General features: G+C 39.1%; 1 protein-coding gene across 5 annotated transcripts in view; it reads right to left on the minus strand.

The window, feature by feature from the left end:
* ADGRG6 (adhesion G protein-coupled receptor G6) overlaps positions 1 to 19,840 on the minus strand; it is a 180,876-nt gene that overhangs the window by 77,910 nt on the left and 83,126 nt on the right. For 3 of the 5 annotated variants that reach the window (XM_038766790.1, XM_038766789.1, XM_038766791.1), the window contains exons 3-4: positions 9,093 to 9,434; positions 2,186 to 2,809 (exon numbers count right to left, since the gene is read on the minus strand). In XM_038766790.1, the coding sequence (XP_038622718.1) occupies positions 2,186 to 2,809; positions 9,093 to 9,434 (966 nt within the window). The remainder of the gene's footprint in view (positions 1 to 2,185; positions 2,810 to 9,092; positions 9,435 to 19,840) is intronic. The other 2 variants (XM_038766793.1, XM_038766792.1) reach the window with 1 other exon arrangement.

A 19,840-nucleotide genomic window follows, 5' to 3' on the forward strand; every position in this document is an offset into this window, starting at 1 on the left:
AGCAACCCCAAGTTGGAGATTTTTGTTTTAGGTGACTCAAAATATGGATGACTACTGAAAATAAGGTGATTGGCCCTTCAGCAGTGGCCAAAATATCAGTGAGATAATACCAACAAGGCTTTAAATCCTCTTCCCCGTAGAGATGCATATAGAAGACAAAACAAATGCTCTGCATACTATAAATTAAACTATCTGAAAAGTAAATAGCCAATAGACTTTTTTTATACTTTATCAAACCTCTAATCATTAATATTTAAGCATTAATTAAAATAAAATGACAGGCTGTGCTGTCCCCGCAACCATTCTCACACATATCGTTATTATTTTACCATCTGTAGTATCAAGCTCGCTGTGGGCAGGGAACATATCTTCCAACTCTGTTGTATTGAATTCTCCCTTAGCACTTACTATAGTTAGTGTCCTGCACCCAGTAAGTGCTCAATAAATACTATTGATGAATTGATTCCCAAATCTATATCTCCAGCCCTGATCTCTCTCCCTCTCAGCAGTCTTGCATTTCCTCCTGCCTTCAAGGCATCTCTACTTGGATGTCCTGCCGTCACCTCTAACTTAATATGTCTAAAACTGAACTCCTATCTTCCCACCCAAACAAACCCTGTCCTTCTTCATCACTGTAGTTGGCACCACCATCCTTCCTGTCTCACAAACACAAAACCTTGGCAGTATCCTTGATTCATCTCTCTCATTCAACCCACATATACAATCTGTTACTAAATCCTGTCAGTTCAACCTTCACATTGCTAAAATCCAAACATCCACCCTTTCCTCTCCATCCAAACTGCTACCACATTCATCCAACCACTTATCCTATCCTGTCATGATTACTGTAACAGCCTCCTTGCTGAACTCTCTGCTTCCTGTCTCTCCCCACTCTAATCCATATTTCATTCTGCTGCCTGGATGATTTTTCTGTAAAAAACATTGAGTTGATGAAGCCCCACTCCTCAAGAACCTCCAGTGGTTGCCCATTCACCTCCTCATTAAACAGAGAATCCTTACTATAGGCTTTTAAGCAAACAGTGCTTTAAATCACTCTCTGCTCTCCTACTATAAGCCAGCCTGCACACTTCACTCTTCTAATGCCAACCTCTTGTCCACAACCTGCCTCTGGCCTGGAATGCCCTCTCTCTTCATATCCAACAGGAAATTACTCTCCCCACCTTCAAATCCTTATTGAAGGCACATCTCCTTCAAGGACTTCCCAAACTATACCCTCATTTCCTCTTCTCCCACTCCTGTGCACTTGTCTCAGCCCCAAAGCATTTATGCACATATGCATAATTTATTTATTTATATTAATGTCTATTTCCCTCTAGGCTGTAAGCTTGTTGTGGGCAGGGAACATGCCCACCAACTCTGTTATACTGCTATACTGTACTCTCCCAAGCCCTTAGTATAGTGTTCTGCACACACTAAGCACTCAATAAATATGACTGATTGATGTTCAAGAACTATGGGTAGCCAGTCATATAATAATGTACAGATATGTATAAATGGCTACATATACAGTTTACATTTGTAGATGTACACTGTATAAGAATGAATGGTGGTCCAATTTCTCTCATAGGCCCTCTGGAACATGAAATGCTTTCTTGGGCTGTCCACTTCTGAACTTCTACATGCAATCTATTACTTAAAAATTGGAACGTGAAATACAGACAGTAAACAAACAAAAGTACTATGTGGAACAACCAGTTGTCCTAGTTTTCCTATAATCTAAAAGCAAACCTCAGTTATGGAGTTAAGGTCCCTCAGGAGCTCAAGTAATATTCATGAAAATAAGCAGTTCCCAGTCTACTGAATTTACAATGAAATGCTGAACAACAGCAGTGTTACTTTTTTAAATAAAATGATATACTTTGGAGCTCTTACCAGAACAATAAATGTCAATTCACTACCACAGATTTCATTCATTTAAGCAAGAATAGTATGTGAAGCAAAATAACAATTTTCCATCATGGCTTTTTAGCTTTTATGCATTTGTTTCATATTATGGTTAATTTCCCATATAGCCAAATTCAATTAATGCAGGACCAAGAAGGAATGTTCAGAAAATGTGAGCCTGCATTCCTTTTCTTTTAACAGCAACACATTTTACGCTGACAAACAACATTATCCAAATGACTCTGGAGGACAAGGAAAACCTCTCATAATCAGAACTTACCACAACTTAGGTTGTTCTCAGCTTTCAGAAGTGAGATGGGGATACTCCAGAACTCATTCTGCCAGTCTACAATGTTCCCTTTCACATCACAGCTAAGGTTGGAAAGGGCCTTGGAATTCATGGTGAAATTCCAAAGGCGAAAGTTGTAAATGCCTCCATTTAAAGAGTTTATTCCATTTTTGTTGGAGCCCAAAACCAATTTCCCATTCCTCGGAAGAACCATGTTAACAGCAGAAATGCAGGGTATTGTTTCATATCTGTTTTTGAAATTTACACTTACAGAGCCTGAAGAACTATTCCAAAGAAGGCACAGTTGCTCAAAGGACCCTGTGAAAATGTCTTCATCTAATTTCACACCTAGTCCTCTGTCTAGCAAGCACTCTGAGCCTAAGATATACAGGAAGTGGCCATTTGTAGCCTTCCCAAAACTGAGTAATTCTGTTGATGAAGCATCTAAGTAGCTGAAGGCCTTCCAGGCACTGCTTTTATTGCCTTTTTTGATTGCTTCGAAGCATACAGTGAATGCGCTGAGATCTGGAATGGAGACAGTTTTCGCAACAGACACCAGGTAAGCATCTTTAGGCTGGGGAACAATGACCTTTTGATTCCGCAGGGACACAGCAACTAGAACAAAACACATTGGTGATCAAAGATAAAAGATTATTTCCAGAAACAGATTTGACACTAGTAATCTACCGAATCCAGCCTTTGTCTATTCCCTGGGAAACCATTTCCTACTTCCAAATGGTATCTATAACAATCTTCCGGGTTCTGCGCTTGTCTGCTATGTGACTCTAAGTCACTTAACTTCTCTGAGCCTCAGTTACCTCATCTGTAAAATGAGAATTAAGACTGTGAGACTTATATGGTACCTGGACTCTGTCTAACCTGAATAGTTTTGCTTAGTACAGTGCCTGGCATATAGTAAGCACATAATTACTGTTCCCCCCCCCCAAAAAAAAAACCTCTTCCCTCCTACTGATTATCCCCTCCTACTCCCAGACCATTACAATATACTTATCTGCCACTATTCTCTTTCAATTCATTTCCTCTGATCCTCCTCTTAGCTCTCACATCCTGGGAGTAAGCACCTCCTTTTTTTATGGTATTTGCTAAGTGCTTACTATGTGCCAGGTACTGTTCTAAGTGCTGGAGTAGATACAAAGTTATCAGGTTGGACACAGTAGATATCCCACATGGGGCTCACAACTATTTGAAATCTGTTGAGGAAGGAGACCCTTAATAGGCCCAGCAGAGGACAATCTTAACTAATAGGACAAACTATAATTGCCTCTAGACTAGCCTGAACCTGACAATGTTCTGAGAGCTAAAGATAAACCCCAGCTTTGAATGAGTGCAGAAGGCCTGCTCTTGATTGATGTAGCTACTGAGTTTAACAGAATACTAGAAGTAAACTTTGGAATCCAAATTTAGACAAAAAAGGAACACCACACACAAAAAAGATTCCTATTCTGTTGGCAAAATTCGGATTTTCCCTGCTCACATTTACTAATGCCTTCCTTTAACCTTATTCCTCTTTTTCCTCTATTAATAAAATGAATGGAAACCTCTATCTGAATCAAATATGGTCATAATCCCTCCACTACATACGGATTCCAAAGACACCAAACAGGGAAAGAATGTTGAAAAAAAATAATACATTTCTCAGACTCATTGCCTAATTCTTCTGAATCCTAGACATGTGAGGCACTACTTTTCTTAAGACTGGAAATTGGATATTTATCCCTATAATATGCTGTTATAGTGCTTTAAACTAAAGTTGTGCAGAGTTTAAGTTTAGTGATTCTTTAAAAGTCAACAAGGCATTCATTAAAAATAATATTAAATAACAGAAATACCTAAAAATAGTAATATGCAAAATCAAATAGCTTGTTACAAATGAGACATATTGCACCAACTGTGAATATTTAATTTCCTCACTTCTTGGTGGCATTTTTATATGGGTTTGTATGTGTCCATTATGCCCATAAAATATAAATCATTAATCTATTATTACTTACAGCAACTACAGTTGAGGAAGAGAGAGTGAGAGAGTAATAGTAAAAGAAATTCATGCTTAGAGGTTGCAGATTCAGGCTACATGACGGAGGGGAAGGATCAGGTTTCAGTTTAAATAACTCAGGAGACATTTTGATCCTTCTGCTAGCCTTGTTTCACTGCAGTAGAAGAGCTGCCACAATATGGGGCCTTGGAAGGGAGGCATAGCCTAGCTGAAAGGGCACAGGCCCACCTAAAAGACTGAAGACCTGAGTTCTAATTCTGGATCTGCCACTTGACGACTGTGTGATCTCAGATAATCACTCAACTTTTCTATGCCTCAGTTTGCTCAGTTGTAAAATGAGGATGAAATACCTTTTCTGCCTCCTTCATCGACGTTGAGCCCAGTGAAGTACAGGGACTGTGTACCTGATATTTAGATTTTTAGACTGTGAGCCCACTGTTGGGTAGGGACTGTCACTATATGTTGCCAACTTGTACTTCCCAAGTGCTTAGTACAGTGCTCTGCACACAGTAAGCGCTCAATAAATACAATTGATAATGATGATGATGATATGTTACCCAGAGCTTAGAACACTACTCGACAAACAATGAGCACATACTATTATTAATACTAATGACCTCTCCCAGGATCCCCACAGCCTTCCTTCTCCTCCAAGGTGATTTCACCAGGCCTTATGCTACAGCTTTTAAAGACACAGCAAGTTAGATGTTGACTGGCCAGGAACCACTGGTAGTAGCTAAAGCTTTGGTAACCATTCCTTCATTTTCATTCATTGTATCTATTGAGCACTTACTGTGCGCAGACCACTGAATTAAGTGCTTGGGAGAGTACAACAATAAACAGACACTTTCCCTGCCCACGAGGAGCTTACAAACTAGTGTTGCTATACTAGATTTCAATTTCAATATGTTATTGTTGTGCTTTCTTTTGTTTGTGTGCAATAAAATCAGTATGCAATGGAATTCAAAGGTTTTGTCCCTGCCTTAAAGCAATTAAAACTACAATGTATATTTCATCTTGTCACATCTTATTTGCATGTCCTCATAAATTCCATTTCACTTTCAGTGCTCTGCTTGGTGCATGGAAAAAGATAGGGTATTTAGTTTAATCAAAAAACAATTGAAAATATGTAATCTTATCTAAACCGAATCAGAATTGGGTAAACACTTCAATACTCCAGCCCCTGAGCATTTAAATACATACCCTTATACACTATTTGCCCTATTTGTAATTTATTTAATGTCTGCCTCCTGTAAACTGTATCTCTTGTGGGTAGGGATGATGTCTATCAACTCTTTTGTATTGTACTTTCCCAAGTATTAAGTTTACTGCTCTGCACGCAAAATTGATTGACTGATTGAAGGCTATATAATGTATATCTGTGAAAATATTATTTAACTGATTCCACAGAATGGGTCCAAAATTAGAATTGCTGATAGATAAATGAAAGTCTAAACTGGGTCAAGTTAATTCCCTTCTCAATTTTACTATAACAACACTGACCATCTACAGTTAGTAGAGGCTTACAGCTATTAGAAGCTTCAAACATTACAACTTCTCAAAGAGGGAAAATTTTAGGTCATTGGAAGAATTATGTGTATGTGGGAGAGCAGTGAATTAGGTACGAGATTTAAAAGCAGAAATTTGGTACAAGTGCTTACACATGATACATAAAACTGCCAGTGTCCAAATGTCAACAAGGAGCATATTTTGGTAGGAGACTAAAAGAATCCTTTATTTCACAGTAACCAAATCACACTATATGAGCATTAAGGGAAAAATAGATTCCACTGTGACTGTAAGCCAAATGTCACTGTCTAGTGATTTTCAGGCACTATTTTTTTTTCCGTTCTTTTGGGACTGAAATCAAGAATCTTCTAATTTTCCTCAGTGGGTGATTAGAGGGCATTCTATGAATGAAATAGCATTTAGGGGGAAGTGGAAAGTTGAGTGATTTAGTTATCGATACTAAATAATTCAGAAAAAACTCCTTGGTTATTCCCCCATCCCCCACCCCTTAATAGTAGGTGTTTATTTTAGTGATGGCACTATTTTCCATGCATTAGGAAATGAGTACTCATATTGTTTAGAATGATGTCTTATGGGCTGCTGAACTACCCAAATAACTCCTCAACTCTGAATTTCATCTTGCCATAAGGAAACACAGCCTGGAATACTGATGAAAATAGAATCCATATAGCCATACCCAGCAGCATCAGAAGGATTGGGAGAAAGATGGGTAGATAATGCTTAGGAAAGGAATTGCTTTCCCCCACTACCATACCTCACTGACTTCCTCTACTACAGCTCAGCTTGCATGTTTCACTCCTCTAACACTGACCTACTCACTGGACCTCGATATCATCTGTCTCATTGCTGACCTCTTGCCTACATCCTCCGTCTAGCCTGTAACTTCCTCCTCTTTAACATATGACAGACCGTGACTCTCCCCATCTTCTAAGTCTTATTAAAATTGCATCTTGTCCAAGAGGCCTTCCCTAAGCCCTGATTTCCCCTGTTCCTTCCCTTCTGCATCGCCCATGCACTTCAATCTGTTGTACACTATGAAAATGATAATAATAATAATAGCTATGGTATTTGTTATGTGCTATGTGCCAGGCACTGTTCTCAGTGCTGGGGTGGATACAAGCAAATTGGGGTGGACACAGTCCCTGTCCCAAGTTTGGCTCACAGTCTCAGTCCCCATTCTACAGATGAGGTAACTGGGACATAGAGAAGTTAAGTGACTTTCCCAAGGCTACACAGCAGACAAGCGGCAGAGTCAGGATTAGAACCCATAGCCTTCTGACTCCCACGCCCATGCTCTATCCATGACACCATGCTGCTTCTCCACTTGATAATCACTCCACTCTCTACCCTAGTCATCCCTATTGTTTTTTGTTGTTGTTGTTTTATTTGTTTTTTGGCATCTAAGTGCCTCCTTCCTCTCCCCTTCCTCCCCTTCTCCATCCCCCCCGCCTTACCTCCTTCCCTTCCCCACAGCACCTGTATATATGTTTGTACATATTTATTACTCTATTTATTTATTTATTTTACTTGTACATATTTATTCTATTTATTTTATTCTGTTAATATGTTTGGTTTTGTTCTCTGTCTCCCCCTTCTAGACTGTGAGCCCACTGTTGGGTAGAGACCATCTCTATATGTTGCCAACTTGTACTTCCCAAGTGCTTAGTACAGTGCTCTGCACACAGTAAGCACTCAATAAATACAATTGAATGAATGAATGAATGAACCCACAGCACTTGCTAACATATCTGTAATTTAGTTTAATGTCTGTCTCCCCCTCTAGACTGTAAACTCTGTGGGCAGGCAATGGGTATACCAACTTTGTTGTATTCTCCCAAGCACTTAGTACAGTGCTGTGCACCCAGTAAGCACTCAGTAAATACCACTGGTTAAATAGCAAGAGTGTTTGGTAGAGACTCCGCTATAGCTGTATCTCTCACTGGTCACCATGCTGCTCTCCCTTTGACACAGTACTGTTACTTTCTCTTCTTCTTCAGTGTGACATAGTGGAAAGAGCCCAGGCTCGGGAGTCAGAGGTCATGGGTTCTAATCCCAGCTCTGCCACTGATCAGCTGTGTGACTTTGGGCAAGTCACTTGACTTCTCTCTGCCTCAGTGACCTCATCTGTAAAAGGGGGATTAAGACTGTGAGCCCCATGTGGGACAACCTGATTTCCTTGTATCTCTCCCAGCGCTTAGAACAGTGCTTGGCACATAGCGCTTAAATACCATCGTTATTACAATAACAATAATAATAATAATAATAATGGGATTTGTTAAGGACCTACTATGTGCCAGACACTGTATGAAGCTCTGGGGTGGATACAAGCACATCAGGGTGTACACAGTACCTGTCCCTCATGGGCTCACAGTCTCAATCCCCATTTTACAGATGAGGTTACTGAGGCAGAGAGAAGTTAAGCGACTTGTCCAAGGCCTCACAACAAAGAAGTGGCAGGACCAGAATTAGCATCCATGACCTTTGGACTCCCTCGTCTGTGCACTATCTACTACACCATACTGCTTCTCCATCTTAGCCATTGTCTTCCCTGCCCATCACAGGATATGACTCAACTATTCAGTATGAAGACATTAAACACATTCCATTGATATTAGTTTAAAATGAAGAAATCCAGTTAACAGTAAAGTGATTTCTCCAGTGCAATCTGTACACACCTATTTTTCAGTAAACTAGTATTTTATTGCAAGGCATACAGGGTAGAATAGAAACAATCAATTCAGGAATTGAAAAATAGGAGAAATAAAAACTTTTTGATTAATAAACCCAATTGAGAAAAAAGTTGATACTTTATCTAGTCATCCCTATTGAAACAGCTCCATGACTATACTAATGTTTAAAATTATTTTAGCATAACTTGTTGTCCTATAATCCTTCATTACTATAATTCATTAACTAATTTCAGAACTTACATCTTGATGCAATTTTGCAAAATGTAATACTTTAAATACTGAATAAAAGTAGCTAGAAATATCCTGAAATTGGAAGTAAAACTATTAGAACTTCAAAAACCTAATTGCTAATAATTAACATCTACAGAGTGGGAGCCAAATGTATCCCCAGAAACCTCTGAATCTACATTTTAGTCATAACCCAAAAGAATAAAGTTTTGGGCCTTTGCTTACAATGAAAGGTTTCCATTCCTAAATTTTCAAATTTTTCAGTAGGAATACCCTGCAAATTTTGATTAACCAAATCTTGCCTAGGTCTTTTAGTTCCATTTCCAATAATTTACATACGCCCCAAAAGGCATGTCAGCTTTTCTATTTCAAAGCCTACTCAATATAAATGTGTTAAATTCATGTAGAAGGTGGACATCTTCGTTGGACAACATACCTCTTGTGTAGCTGGCATTGAAGCCTTTCTTTTGGATACTGAAGTCGCTTGTAAAAGACACATGCATCTCATTTCCACTGGAGTTGAACGTTAAACCTTTGGCAGTGGCACCACAAAATTTGGTTTGGCTTTCTCCATTGTCGAGGGACAGTGAATCATAAATGCAGTTAGGGGCTTCTTCAATGTCAAAATCATGAAACGTTATTCGAATGATGTAACCGGCGGGGGCTCGCAGGGTCCACCTGCACGCCTGGCTGTTGGGGTAGTCGTTGGGATAGCATGGAGAGGTAAAGGTCCCAGCTGGTTTAGAGAGCACGACTCTGCAGAAGGCACAGCCCAGAACTGTTGGAACAAACAAAAATGAAAGAGAAAGTGAAGGGTGGACAAGGTAGAAGGGCTACTAAATCAACAGTTAGCACAATTAACATTCATTCATCCAATCGTATTTATTGAGCGCTTACTATGTGCAGATCACTGTACTAAGTGCTTGGGAAGTACTAGTCGGCAACATATAGAGACGATCCCTACCCAACAATGGGCTCACAGTCTAGAAGAACTAGCACATTACGATTAACACATTTAATAATATGAAGCATCAGTCAAAGCAAAAATAAATATACAAAATCATTTTGGAGATTAGGGAAGGAGGGAAGTGAAGAAAGTACAAAAAGAAAAGAGCCCTACTTCAATTTAAAGGAAGGAAATAGCACATTTTCAAAAACTGGCTGTTTCCTAAATTGCACATGAAGAATTGCTATTGGAATTTACAATTAAAAATAAAACCATCTTTCCAGAACATCCTCGCTTAAAATGAATTCAATAGCTTAAAACACTTTTAAAATAAACATTCGTACAGATAATGCCTATGTAATAAATAATTGGATAGAATCACAGAAATAATAGTTTCTACATTTATCTCTCCTCTTTTTTCTGGTATTTTTAAAGCCCTTACTATGTGCCTGGCGCCGTACTATGCGTTGGGGTAGATACAAGCTAATCAGGTTGGTGCCGGTCCCTGTCCCATTTGTCATTCTAAGTCTTAATTCCCATTTTGCAGATGAGGTAGCTGAGGCCCAGAGAAGTTAAGTCACACGGGTCAAGCAGCCGAACCACTCAGTAGCACTGTGGCCAGGCATAAGCCAGTGCCTGTCTCTTTGTCCTATCAGTTGAATAGATAAAACACTATCTCAGCTCTGCCTATGGCTGGTGTGTGGTCAAGTCATTTAACTTCTCTGAGCCTCAGTTACCTCACCCATAAAATGGGGATTAAGATTTTGAACCACAAGTGGGACAGGGGCTGTGTCCAACCTGATTAGCTTATATCTACCCCAGTGCTTGGCACACAGTAAGCTTTTAACTAATACCATAAAAAACCCACTATCTTTTTCTGACATCAAAGAGATTTGCTCGGATTGATTAGATGTTAAAAGCGTGTAAAGGATTTTGGGCTTCTAGAGAGAGGCACCATACTGATACAAGCAACAGGAAGGCCATTCTGTATGAGCAATGGTGCATGAGTTGAATGCCTGAAATTTTCAGAAACCACATGATACTTTGATATTCACTGGGCCTTTCGCAAGCTAGAGAGTAATATCTGTGTTCCCTCTAGGAATGGTTTTAGCTTCCCTGGCCCACAAGCATGTGTTTTATTATTCATTCAGGAAAGAAATTGCAAAACCCCAGGGATAAAGAAATGTGTTTTAGCAGCTTTCAACCCTGAATATCTGGCACGGTAGGAGACTTGTTTTTACCATACTCTGTGGTTAGAAGACGAACAAAGTCATAATGAAGGTCAAGGTATTCTTTTACACACAGGGTGGCCTAGTGAGAAGCAGCCTAGTCGATAAAGCACAAGTCTGAGAGTCAGAAGATCAAGTGCTCATAAATATGATTGATTGATTGACCGGGGCAAGTCACTTATCTCCTGTCTCAGTTTCGTTATCTGTAAAATGGGAATTAAATCCTATTCCCTCCTACTTAGACCGAGTCCCACGTGTCCGACCTGAAAATCTTGTATGTATTCCAGCATTTAGTACAGCTCTAGTAAGTTCTTAAAAAGTACCATTATTATTATTTATTTTGGTAATAATAATTATGGTACTTGTTAAGCATTTACTATGTGCCAAGCACTGTTAGTTTTTGAATGGTACCTGTTAAGCACTGACTATGTGCCAGGCAAGATAATCAGGATGGACACAGTCTCCGTCCCACATAAGGCTCAGAGTTTCAATCACCATTTTAAAGATGGAGTAACTGAAGCACAGAGAAGTTATGTGACTTGCCCAAGGTCACTCAACAGGCAAGTGGCAGAGACTGAAAGTTTATAAAGTCAGATAAACTGACTGTGGGAGAACATAATCGTTATCTGAAAGTGCTTAACCTTATATCCATTTGCAAACCTAGAATTTAAGCTTAAGATTAATGTAAGGATGTTTCAAAATAGAGCAGGAACAAGTTCAATTTGCCTAATCGTCACCTATCATAAAAATAAATACTACTGGGTTTGAACTAAATCCTCTCTAAAATAGCAAATCCCAGTTAGCAAATCATCATTTTATTGGTAGAATAGATTTACACCTATTCATGATTTCAGGGGTCTCTACTGATTAAACCCAAGAAGCAAAGCTGGAAGGTTTTATTAGCACAAACATTACTTTACTGTTTCTCAAATATGTTCACCTTTATTTTTATTTAAATAACTGCTTGCCCTCTAGACTGCAAACTCCTGGTGGGTAGGGAACATGTCTACCAAATCTGGTATACTGCACTCTCCCAAATGCTGCTAAGCACTTAGTACAGTGCTAATCACTTAGAACAGAAGATCCTGGGTTCAAATCCCAGCAGGACCTCTTCAGTGCTTAGAACAGTGCTTTGCACATAGTAAGTGCTTAACAAATACCATCATTATTACAGTGCTCTGCACACAGTAAGTTCTTGATAAGTACGATTGAATGAATACAGTGCTCTGCACACAGTACGCATTCAATAAATATGACTGGTTGACTGCTTGATATGTAATCAGTACTGGACAAAAGAGATTTCTATGTGTTTGTTGATATTTATCTCTGAGTAGTAGCAATGGCTTAGAGGGAACCTATTGTGGGCAACACATCATTCTAATACATTTGAAACTAAACAGTAGGAGAGCACCCCTTCCCACCTAAATAATAACAACAATAATAATAATAAAAAGAATAATAAGAATGATACTTAGGTGCTTTTTATATTCTGAGCGCTGGGATAGATAAAAGATAATTAGGCTAGACACAGTTCTTGGGTAGTTATTTAATTTCCATCTTTTACAGAAGAGGAACTGAAGCACAAAGAAGTTAAATAAATTGCTCAAGTTTACACAGCTAGCAGCTTGAGGAACTGGGATTAGAACTCAGGTTTTTAGCTTTTCAGGCCTGTGCTCTGTCCCCTTACAATCAGTAGGGGGTCACAGATATAAAAAATATTAACAATTGGAAGGAGCAGTGTGAAGAACAAGGATTAGGTAGGATTTAGAACAAAAAATTCTAGGATGAAATATCAGAATAAACAATTGAATCCTGAACACAGTTGACTATACAAACATATAAAAATGATGAAGATGGCTATAAATGTGTCAGTGATAAGGATGGTTTGGGGACTGATAAGACTCAGGATGTCAGGGATTAATTCAAGACGGTTTACAGGAGGAGGTGGGATTTTGGAAGAACTTCAAAACTGGCTGAGATCTGACAGACTTGGGGAAGTGGAAGGAGAGATAATAATAATAATGATGGCATTTGTTAAGTACTTACTATATGCTAAGCACTGCTCTAAACACTGGGGTAGGTACAAGATAATCAGGTTGTCTCACGTGGGGCTCACAGTTTTAATCCCCATTTTACAGATGAGGGAAATGAGGCCCAGAAAAGTTAAGTGACTTGCCCATGGTCATACAGCAGACAAGGTGGAGTCAGGATTAGAACCCATGACCTCTGACTCCCAAGCCCAGGCTCTTTCCACTGAGCCATGCTCCTTCTCTAAATAAATTTTAGAGAATTTCTCTAAATGCTTCACTAGATAAATTTCAAGCAGGTGAAGAATGTGAGAAAGGTGCTGGGGTTGGGTGATCTGGGGGAGGCAGCATAGCTTAGTAGGAAGGGCATAGAACTAGGAGTCAAAAGGCGTGGGTATTAATCTCATCTCTGCCTCTAGTGTGCTGTGTGACTTTGGGCAAATCACAGCTTCTCTTAATTTCAGTTTCTTTATCTTTAAATTGGTGATGAAATACCTGTTCTCCCTGCCCCTCAGACTGCCAGCCCTATTTGAGACAGAACCTATGTCAGATCTGACAATATCTTCCCAATAATTTAGCCTATGGAAAGCATTTAATAGCATAATAAGGATAATGACAACCAGGGCTCAGTTAGAAGATGAGTTTAGGGAGATGGAAGAGTATGAACTGGGAAATAGTAGGTGAAAAGAGCTGACGTAACATGGAGAAGAGCCTTGAAGACAGTCATGAGGAGGTTTTGTTTGATGCAGAGGGTGATGAGTTGAGTTGAGGAGTGGAGGGGAGAGTGCTGAGTAAAGCTTTGCAATGACTTAGCTGTGTGGAGTTATGGACTGAAGCGGGAAGAGGCTGGAGACAGGAAGGCCTATAAAGACACTAATACCGTATTATGAGGAGAGCTGGAGCCAGGCTTATGGCTATTTAGGTGAAAAGGAAGGAGCAGATTTGAATATTTTTTGGAGGAAGAATCAGCAAGATTAACAGCTGACTGATTCTTCTGCTGCAAGGTAAGCCTTTCAAATACCTAACAGAGAGTGGGAGCATTAATTTACAATATTTGCAAATCTACTATGCTATCCTTAACGTGCAATATTCTTTCCTAGTTCCATGGAACACTTTTACAGTTTTACATTTATAAAACATCTTCATTTCTGTTATATTGGACTCTCCCAAGCACTTGGTACAGTGCTCTGCACCTAGCAATAATAATAATAATGGTATTTGTTAAGTGCTTACTATGTACCAAGCACTGTTCTAAGCAATGGGGAGGGATACAAGGTAATCAGGTTGTCCCACGTAGGGCTCACAGTCTTAATCTCCATTTTACAGATGAGGTAATTGAGGCACAGAGAATTAAGTGGCTTGCCCAAAATCACACAGTTTACAGTGGCGGAGCTGGGATTAGAACCCATGACCTCTGACTCCCAAGCCCGTGCTCTTTCCCCTAAGCCATGCGAATAAGTGAACATTATCTATGCTAATTAGTAGTGGTAATAACAATGATAATAATTACAATTTATTATGGCAGAAACTAAATTGACAGGCAAATATTTTAGCAATAACAATGCAAGGACTTAAGGGTCCTGGCTTTAAGACCCTCAATCAGCTCTCTTCCCCTTACTAATCCACGATCCTTTCCAATGTTTCAATTCTAAACTACTCTACTCTTTGCAGTAATAATGATGGTATTTGTTAAGCGCTATGTGCCGGGCACTGTACTTTCATGTTCTCATCTATCCCACTCCTATTCCATACTCACATTCCCCTTCCTGAGTCTTGTTCCCCTTTCATAACCAGCAGGCCCCTGCTCTCCCATCTTCAAAGTCTTTTGAAAATACAACTACCCCCAGAGTCCATTCCTTATTAATCTCTCAACTTTCCATCTACTACCATCCTAATGCTTCCATGTGAACTAAACACTTGGGTCTGAACCCTGTTCATCTCCTGTAGCATTTGTGCATATGTCTTTAAACTTTGTTGTTTCCCCCAACCTGAAATTTATTTTAGTGTCAATCCTTTCCTCTAGATTGTAAAATCCTTGAGGGCAGCCATTGTGTTTAGTCATTCTTGTCCATCCCAAATGAAGAACAACATGAATAAATTATTTGCATGCTAAAATCTAAAGCTTCAACTCAAATACAATAGAAATTACACCACTATGGAAGACACTTCTATTCGATATGAAATTTCAAAGAAGTTACAAAATATAATGTTTTGAAATACAAAGGAATTACTAGCTCCTTAGCCTCCTAATCCCTGATTTCAAGCTATTTTCATAGATTAATGACAATGGATTGTACTTCCCAAGCACTTAGTACAGTGCTCTGCACACAGTAAGCGCTCAATCAATATGATTGAATGAATGAATGAAAAGGATACACATGCAATACCTTCAATGAACTTAATACAGCCCCATTTGATTTAGTTACACTCTGCAGGTAAATAGAAAATCTGATTAAATGATGGCTCCAAGAAGAGGCAAGGCCTGAAATCCATATCCTGAATTTCCTTGCAAACTAACAGGTAGCAATGTGGACACTGAAGGCAAAATTCTACCTAAAGCAGATATTAAATAAGCCAGGGTTCAAGCAAATTTTAACTGTCAAGAAGGCAGTTTTAGAAGTAGTAATAATAATAACAACAACAATAATAACTGTGCTATTTACTAAGTGATTACTGTGTGTGAAGTCCTGTATTAAGCTATGGGAGATAATCAGGTCAGAGACAGACCCTGTCCCATGTGGGGCTCACAGTCTAAGAGGGAGGGAGAACAGGTATTTAATCCCCATTTTAAAGATTAGGAAACTGAGGCATAGAGATAATTAAAATGATTTGTCCAAGGTCACATAGCAGGCAAATGTCAAAGCTGGTATTAGAACTTAGGTCCTTGCTTTTTAAACTAGGCTCCTTCCACTATTGTTTCATGCAATGGAACAGAATTTGAAATGCTAAAAGACTTTTAAAATGAATAACTGAATTATGTGTAAGGCATTCAGTCCAGTCTCTCAAAGATTTCATTATTGTTTGGCACAAAAACTTTAGGCAAAAATGATCAAGATTTGGTCAAAAAGATATCTTTTTTCTAAGTTATAAAGGAATTCAGTACTTAAATCCAAACACTTGTTACTCTTTGTAAAAAAAAAAAAAAATGGACGGGAGCAAAAGCAAAGTGGAAAGCCAAATAAAAGTCTATGTGATCATGTAGATCACTGAATGTAGATAGAAAAATGATACTTGACCTCCTCAGTGCAGATGCTAACATATTCTTTCAGAGAGATTCAACTGACCACTGAGCAAATAATCAACAATACAGTTCCAAATGACAAACTTTCTATTCTTCGATACTTCAAAATTTTTTTTAAATACTGGAGCAGGTGTCCACCCATTAATTTTGGTGCAGTAACAAAAGGATAAAAAACAATGAGTTACACTTGAAAATTTCATTTTTCAGCTTGTATTAAGTTCTTATTAACTCAGATAGCTTTGAAAATAATTTATTAATACTGACCTAATTTTAAGAAAACATGATTGCAAAAATAGAGAGGATGCAATGGCAACAAAACAAATATCCTTTGAGAACCATTGGGCCCAAGCTATTTCTTCTCCATCAGAAGGAAGCAGCGTGGCCTAGCAAAAAGAGCACAGACCTGGGAATCAGAGGACTTGCATTTAATCTTAGCTACTCCACCTGTCTGCTGTGTGACCTTGGGCAAGTGACTTGACGTCTCTGCACCTCCGTTTCCTCATCTGTAAAATAGGTGTTAAAAACCTGTTCTCCCCCTCTCTGAAGACTGCTAGCTCCATATGGGATATGGACTGTGTCCAACCTGATTATCCTGTATCTACTCCAGCACTTAGTACAGCGCATGGCATGTAGTATTTAGCAAATACCTTAAAAAAATCCAGACTTCTTTATGCTGGACACTGAGCAAACCACATGAAATAAATGTCCTCATGGGTCTTAGTAGAGTTTATGAGCTAGGACAGACACAAATGAAAGTATCTGCCCCAAAATGCACATATAAACAAAATTAGTTAATGATATTTATTGAGCACTTACTGTATGCAGAGCATAATGAACTGCTACCTTTACCCTGGCTGTTGTTTCTGACTTGTTGATATTAGCCTGTTCATTTTCCCCCTTTTCATGCATGTCTTCCAGTCCCCATTTTCCCATCAGATGATTCAGAACTGTTCATCAGGATTATGTCGAAATTAATGTCTGTCTAGTCCTAAAGATGGTGTTTTCATACATTTTTAGTATATAGCAAATTGTAATTACTGAATTATTTCTAAATATGAACCTAAAATTTACAATTTTAGCTGTTTTCAGCAAATCCTGATACTGTTTGCTCCTTTGTCTTTCAGATTCTTTTTCTTCCTGGTGATTCTATTCAAATAAGCCACTGCAATGCCTGGCTAGTCTGTCAAATTGTTTTTCTCTAGCAGTCCCCAGTCATGTGTCAGAGTTCCTATAAAGCAGTTCTGTGCTGACCCTGCTTTCCCCTCTCAGATCAGCAAACATCAATAGTTTGCATGCCTGGATACTATTCACCACACCATCTTCATACAAGTTGAGCACAGGAAATATGAAACAGCAAATACTGCTTAAATGCTAAGGTACTCAGCTGCCGTATTGGCAATCTGGTCTTGCCATGTATGTTGCGGGAAGTTATAGTTGAAGCTGAAGAAATTGTTCCAGGAGTTGGGTGCAATGTCCGGTATAATCCAGATTTTGCATCCTAATAGGTTGAAGCCTTTCACTACTCTATTTGCTTGCAATTAGTTTGGAAAAAGGGCGTAAAATTGCAAAATTATCAGTGCTAAATGGTATGCCTGGATGTTCATAGTGTTAGGAGAGGGAATAGAATGAGGACTCACATGATTAGAGAAGCAACATCTTTGCCATTTGGAATTGGTAAAAAAAAAAATGCATCTGGGGGAAGCAGAAAAATAATAGAAATATATCCCTGCATTACCTCAGGTTCAATTATCTGTGACTCTAATTCACCTTGCATTTTGGTTCCAACCTCAAAGTCACTACAAAAGCATTACTCTGATAGAGATAAGCTGCTACTAGATTGTAGACTCCTTGAGAGCAGGGACTACACCTACCTATTTTATTGTACTTTCCCAAATGTTCAGTAAAGTGCTCTACACACAGTAACCACTCAGTAACTATGCTTGACTGATTGTCAGACAAAAAAAAGACTAAAAGTCAGTAAATCCTCCTTCTGACAAAATGTGCCACAAATTGCCCATTCAACTTCTTGAACAGTTTCAGCAGTGCCATCTGAACTGGTACTACAACAAATTGGCAAGGCATACACAGCAACAATGGATTTCTACAGTACAGTTTCCAGCCTTGAAACTCAGTCTTGTTTTACCTAGATCTTTAGGTCTATATTAGTGTGGCTAAATACAATACAGCTTCTGCATGACAAATTGAAGTAAGGTGACTGGACTGCACAGAAAAGAAAAAAAATGCTCAGTCACAATTACCACATCAATGCAAAACTTAAGTTGTTGGGATAGAGTAACAGATCACTCCACTATGAAGCCAGCAAACATTTTAATTTAACACATTGCTCCCACTGTGAAGCAAAGGAACTTAGCAAAGAGAATCAGGAAACTGAAACATTAAGGTCTGTTGCATTTTGAGCTCCTACCCAAGTATCAGGTGAAATCCTCCATGATGAACTGATTAGTGGTCACTTTATTCAGCACCTCATCAATTGTGTAGGTGGTCTGAATGATGAAGTCACTGGCCTAATGGTCAAGGGGTGGAACTGGGGAGGAGGCAGGGTGGGGAATTTTTTAAAATTATGATCTATGCTCCTTTCATTCATTCAATCATTTATTGAGCACTTACTGTGTGCAGAGCACTGTACTAAGCACTTGGGAAGTACAAGTTGGTAACATATAGAGATGGTCCCTACCCAACAATGGGCTCACAGTCTAGAAGGGGGAGACAGACAACGAAACAAAACATGTAGACAGGTGTCAAAATCGTCAGAACAAATAGGATTAAAGCTATATGCGTATCATTAACAAAATAAACAGTAAATATGTACTAGTAATAGAGTAATAAATTTCCTTCTCCTCCCCCTGGTGGCTCAGTGTCACCCTGACCTTTGTCAATGTGGACGACCCCTTCTCCTAGAAACATTGTCTAACAAGTTTCATGACTCTCTCCTCTCCTGTTTTTTTTTTATTATCTTGTTTTGTTTCTTTTATGGTACTTGTTAAGCACTTAATGAGTGTCACGCACTGAACTAAGAATATGGATTGATACCGATAATCAGGGTGGACACAGTTTCTGTCCCCTCATTCATTTATTCAATTCATTCAATGGTATTTATTGAGTGCTTACTGTGTGCAGAGCACTGTACTAAGCACTTGAAAAAGTACAATATGGTAACAAAGAGTGACAACCCCTGCTCACAATGAGCTCACAGTCTGAGGGGGAACTGACATCAATACAAATAAACAGACATCAATTTCAATAAATAAAATTACATATATACACATAAGTGCTATGGAGTAGGGAGGGGGGAAAGAGCAAAGGGAGCAAGTTAGGGTGACACAAAAGGGAGTGGGAGATGAGGAAAAATGGGGCTTAGTCTGGGAAGGCCTCTTGGAGGAAATGTGCCTTCAGTAAGGCTTTGAAGGTGGGGAGAGTAATTGTCTGGCACATTTGAGGAAGGAAGGCATTCCAGGCCAGAGGTAGGACGATGGTCAGGGGTCAGCGGCGAGACAGGTGAGATCGAGGCACAGTGAGAAGGGTAGCCCCAGAGAACTGAAGTATGTGGACTGGGTTGTAGAAGGAGAGAAGCAAAGTGATGGAGTGTTTTAAAGTCAATGGTGAGAAGTTTTTTTTGATACGGAGGTGGATAGGAAACTACTGGAGATTGTTGAGGTGGCGAGTGACATGTCCTGAATGTTTCTGTAGAAAGATGATCAAGGCAGTGGAGTGAAGTATGGA

This window comes from Tachyglossus aculeatus, chromosome 2 (assembly GCF_015852505.1).
Source record: "Tachyglossus aculeatus isolate mTacAcu1 chromosome 2, mTacAcu1.pri, whole genome shotgun sequence".
Lineage (NCBI taxonomy): Eukaryota > Metazoa > Chordata > Mammalia > Monotremata > Tachyglossidae > Tachyglossus > Tachyglossus aculeatus.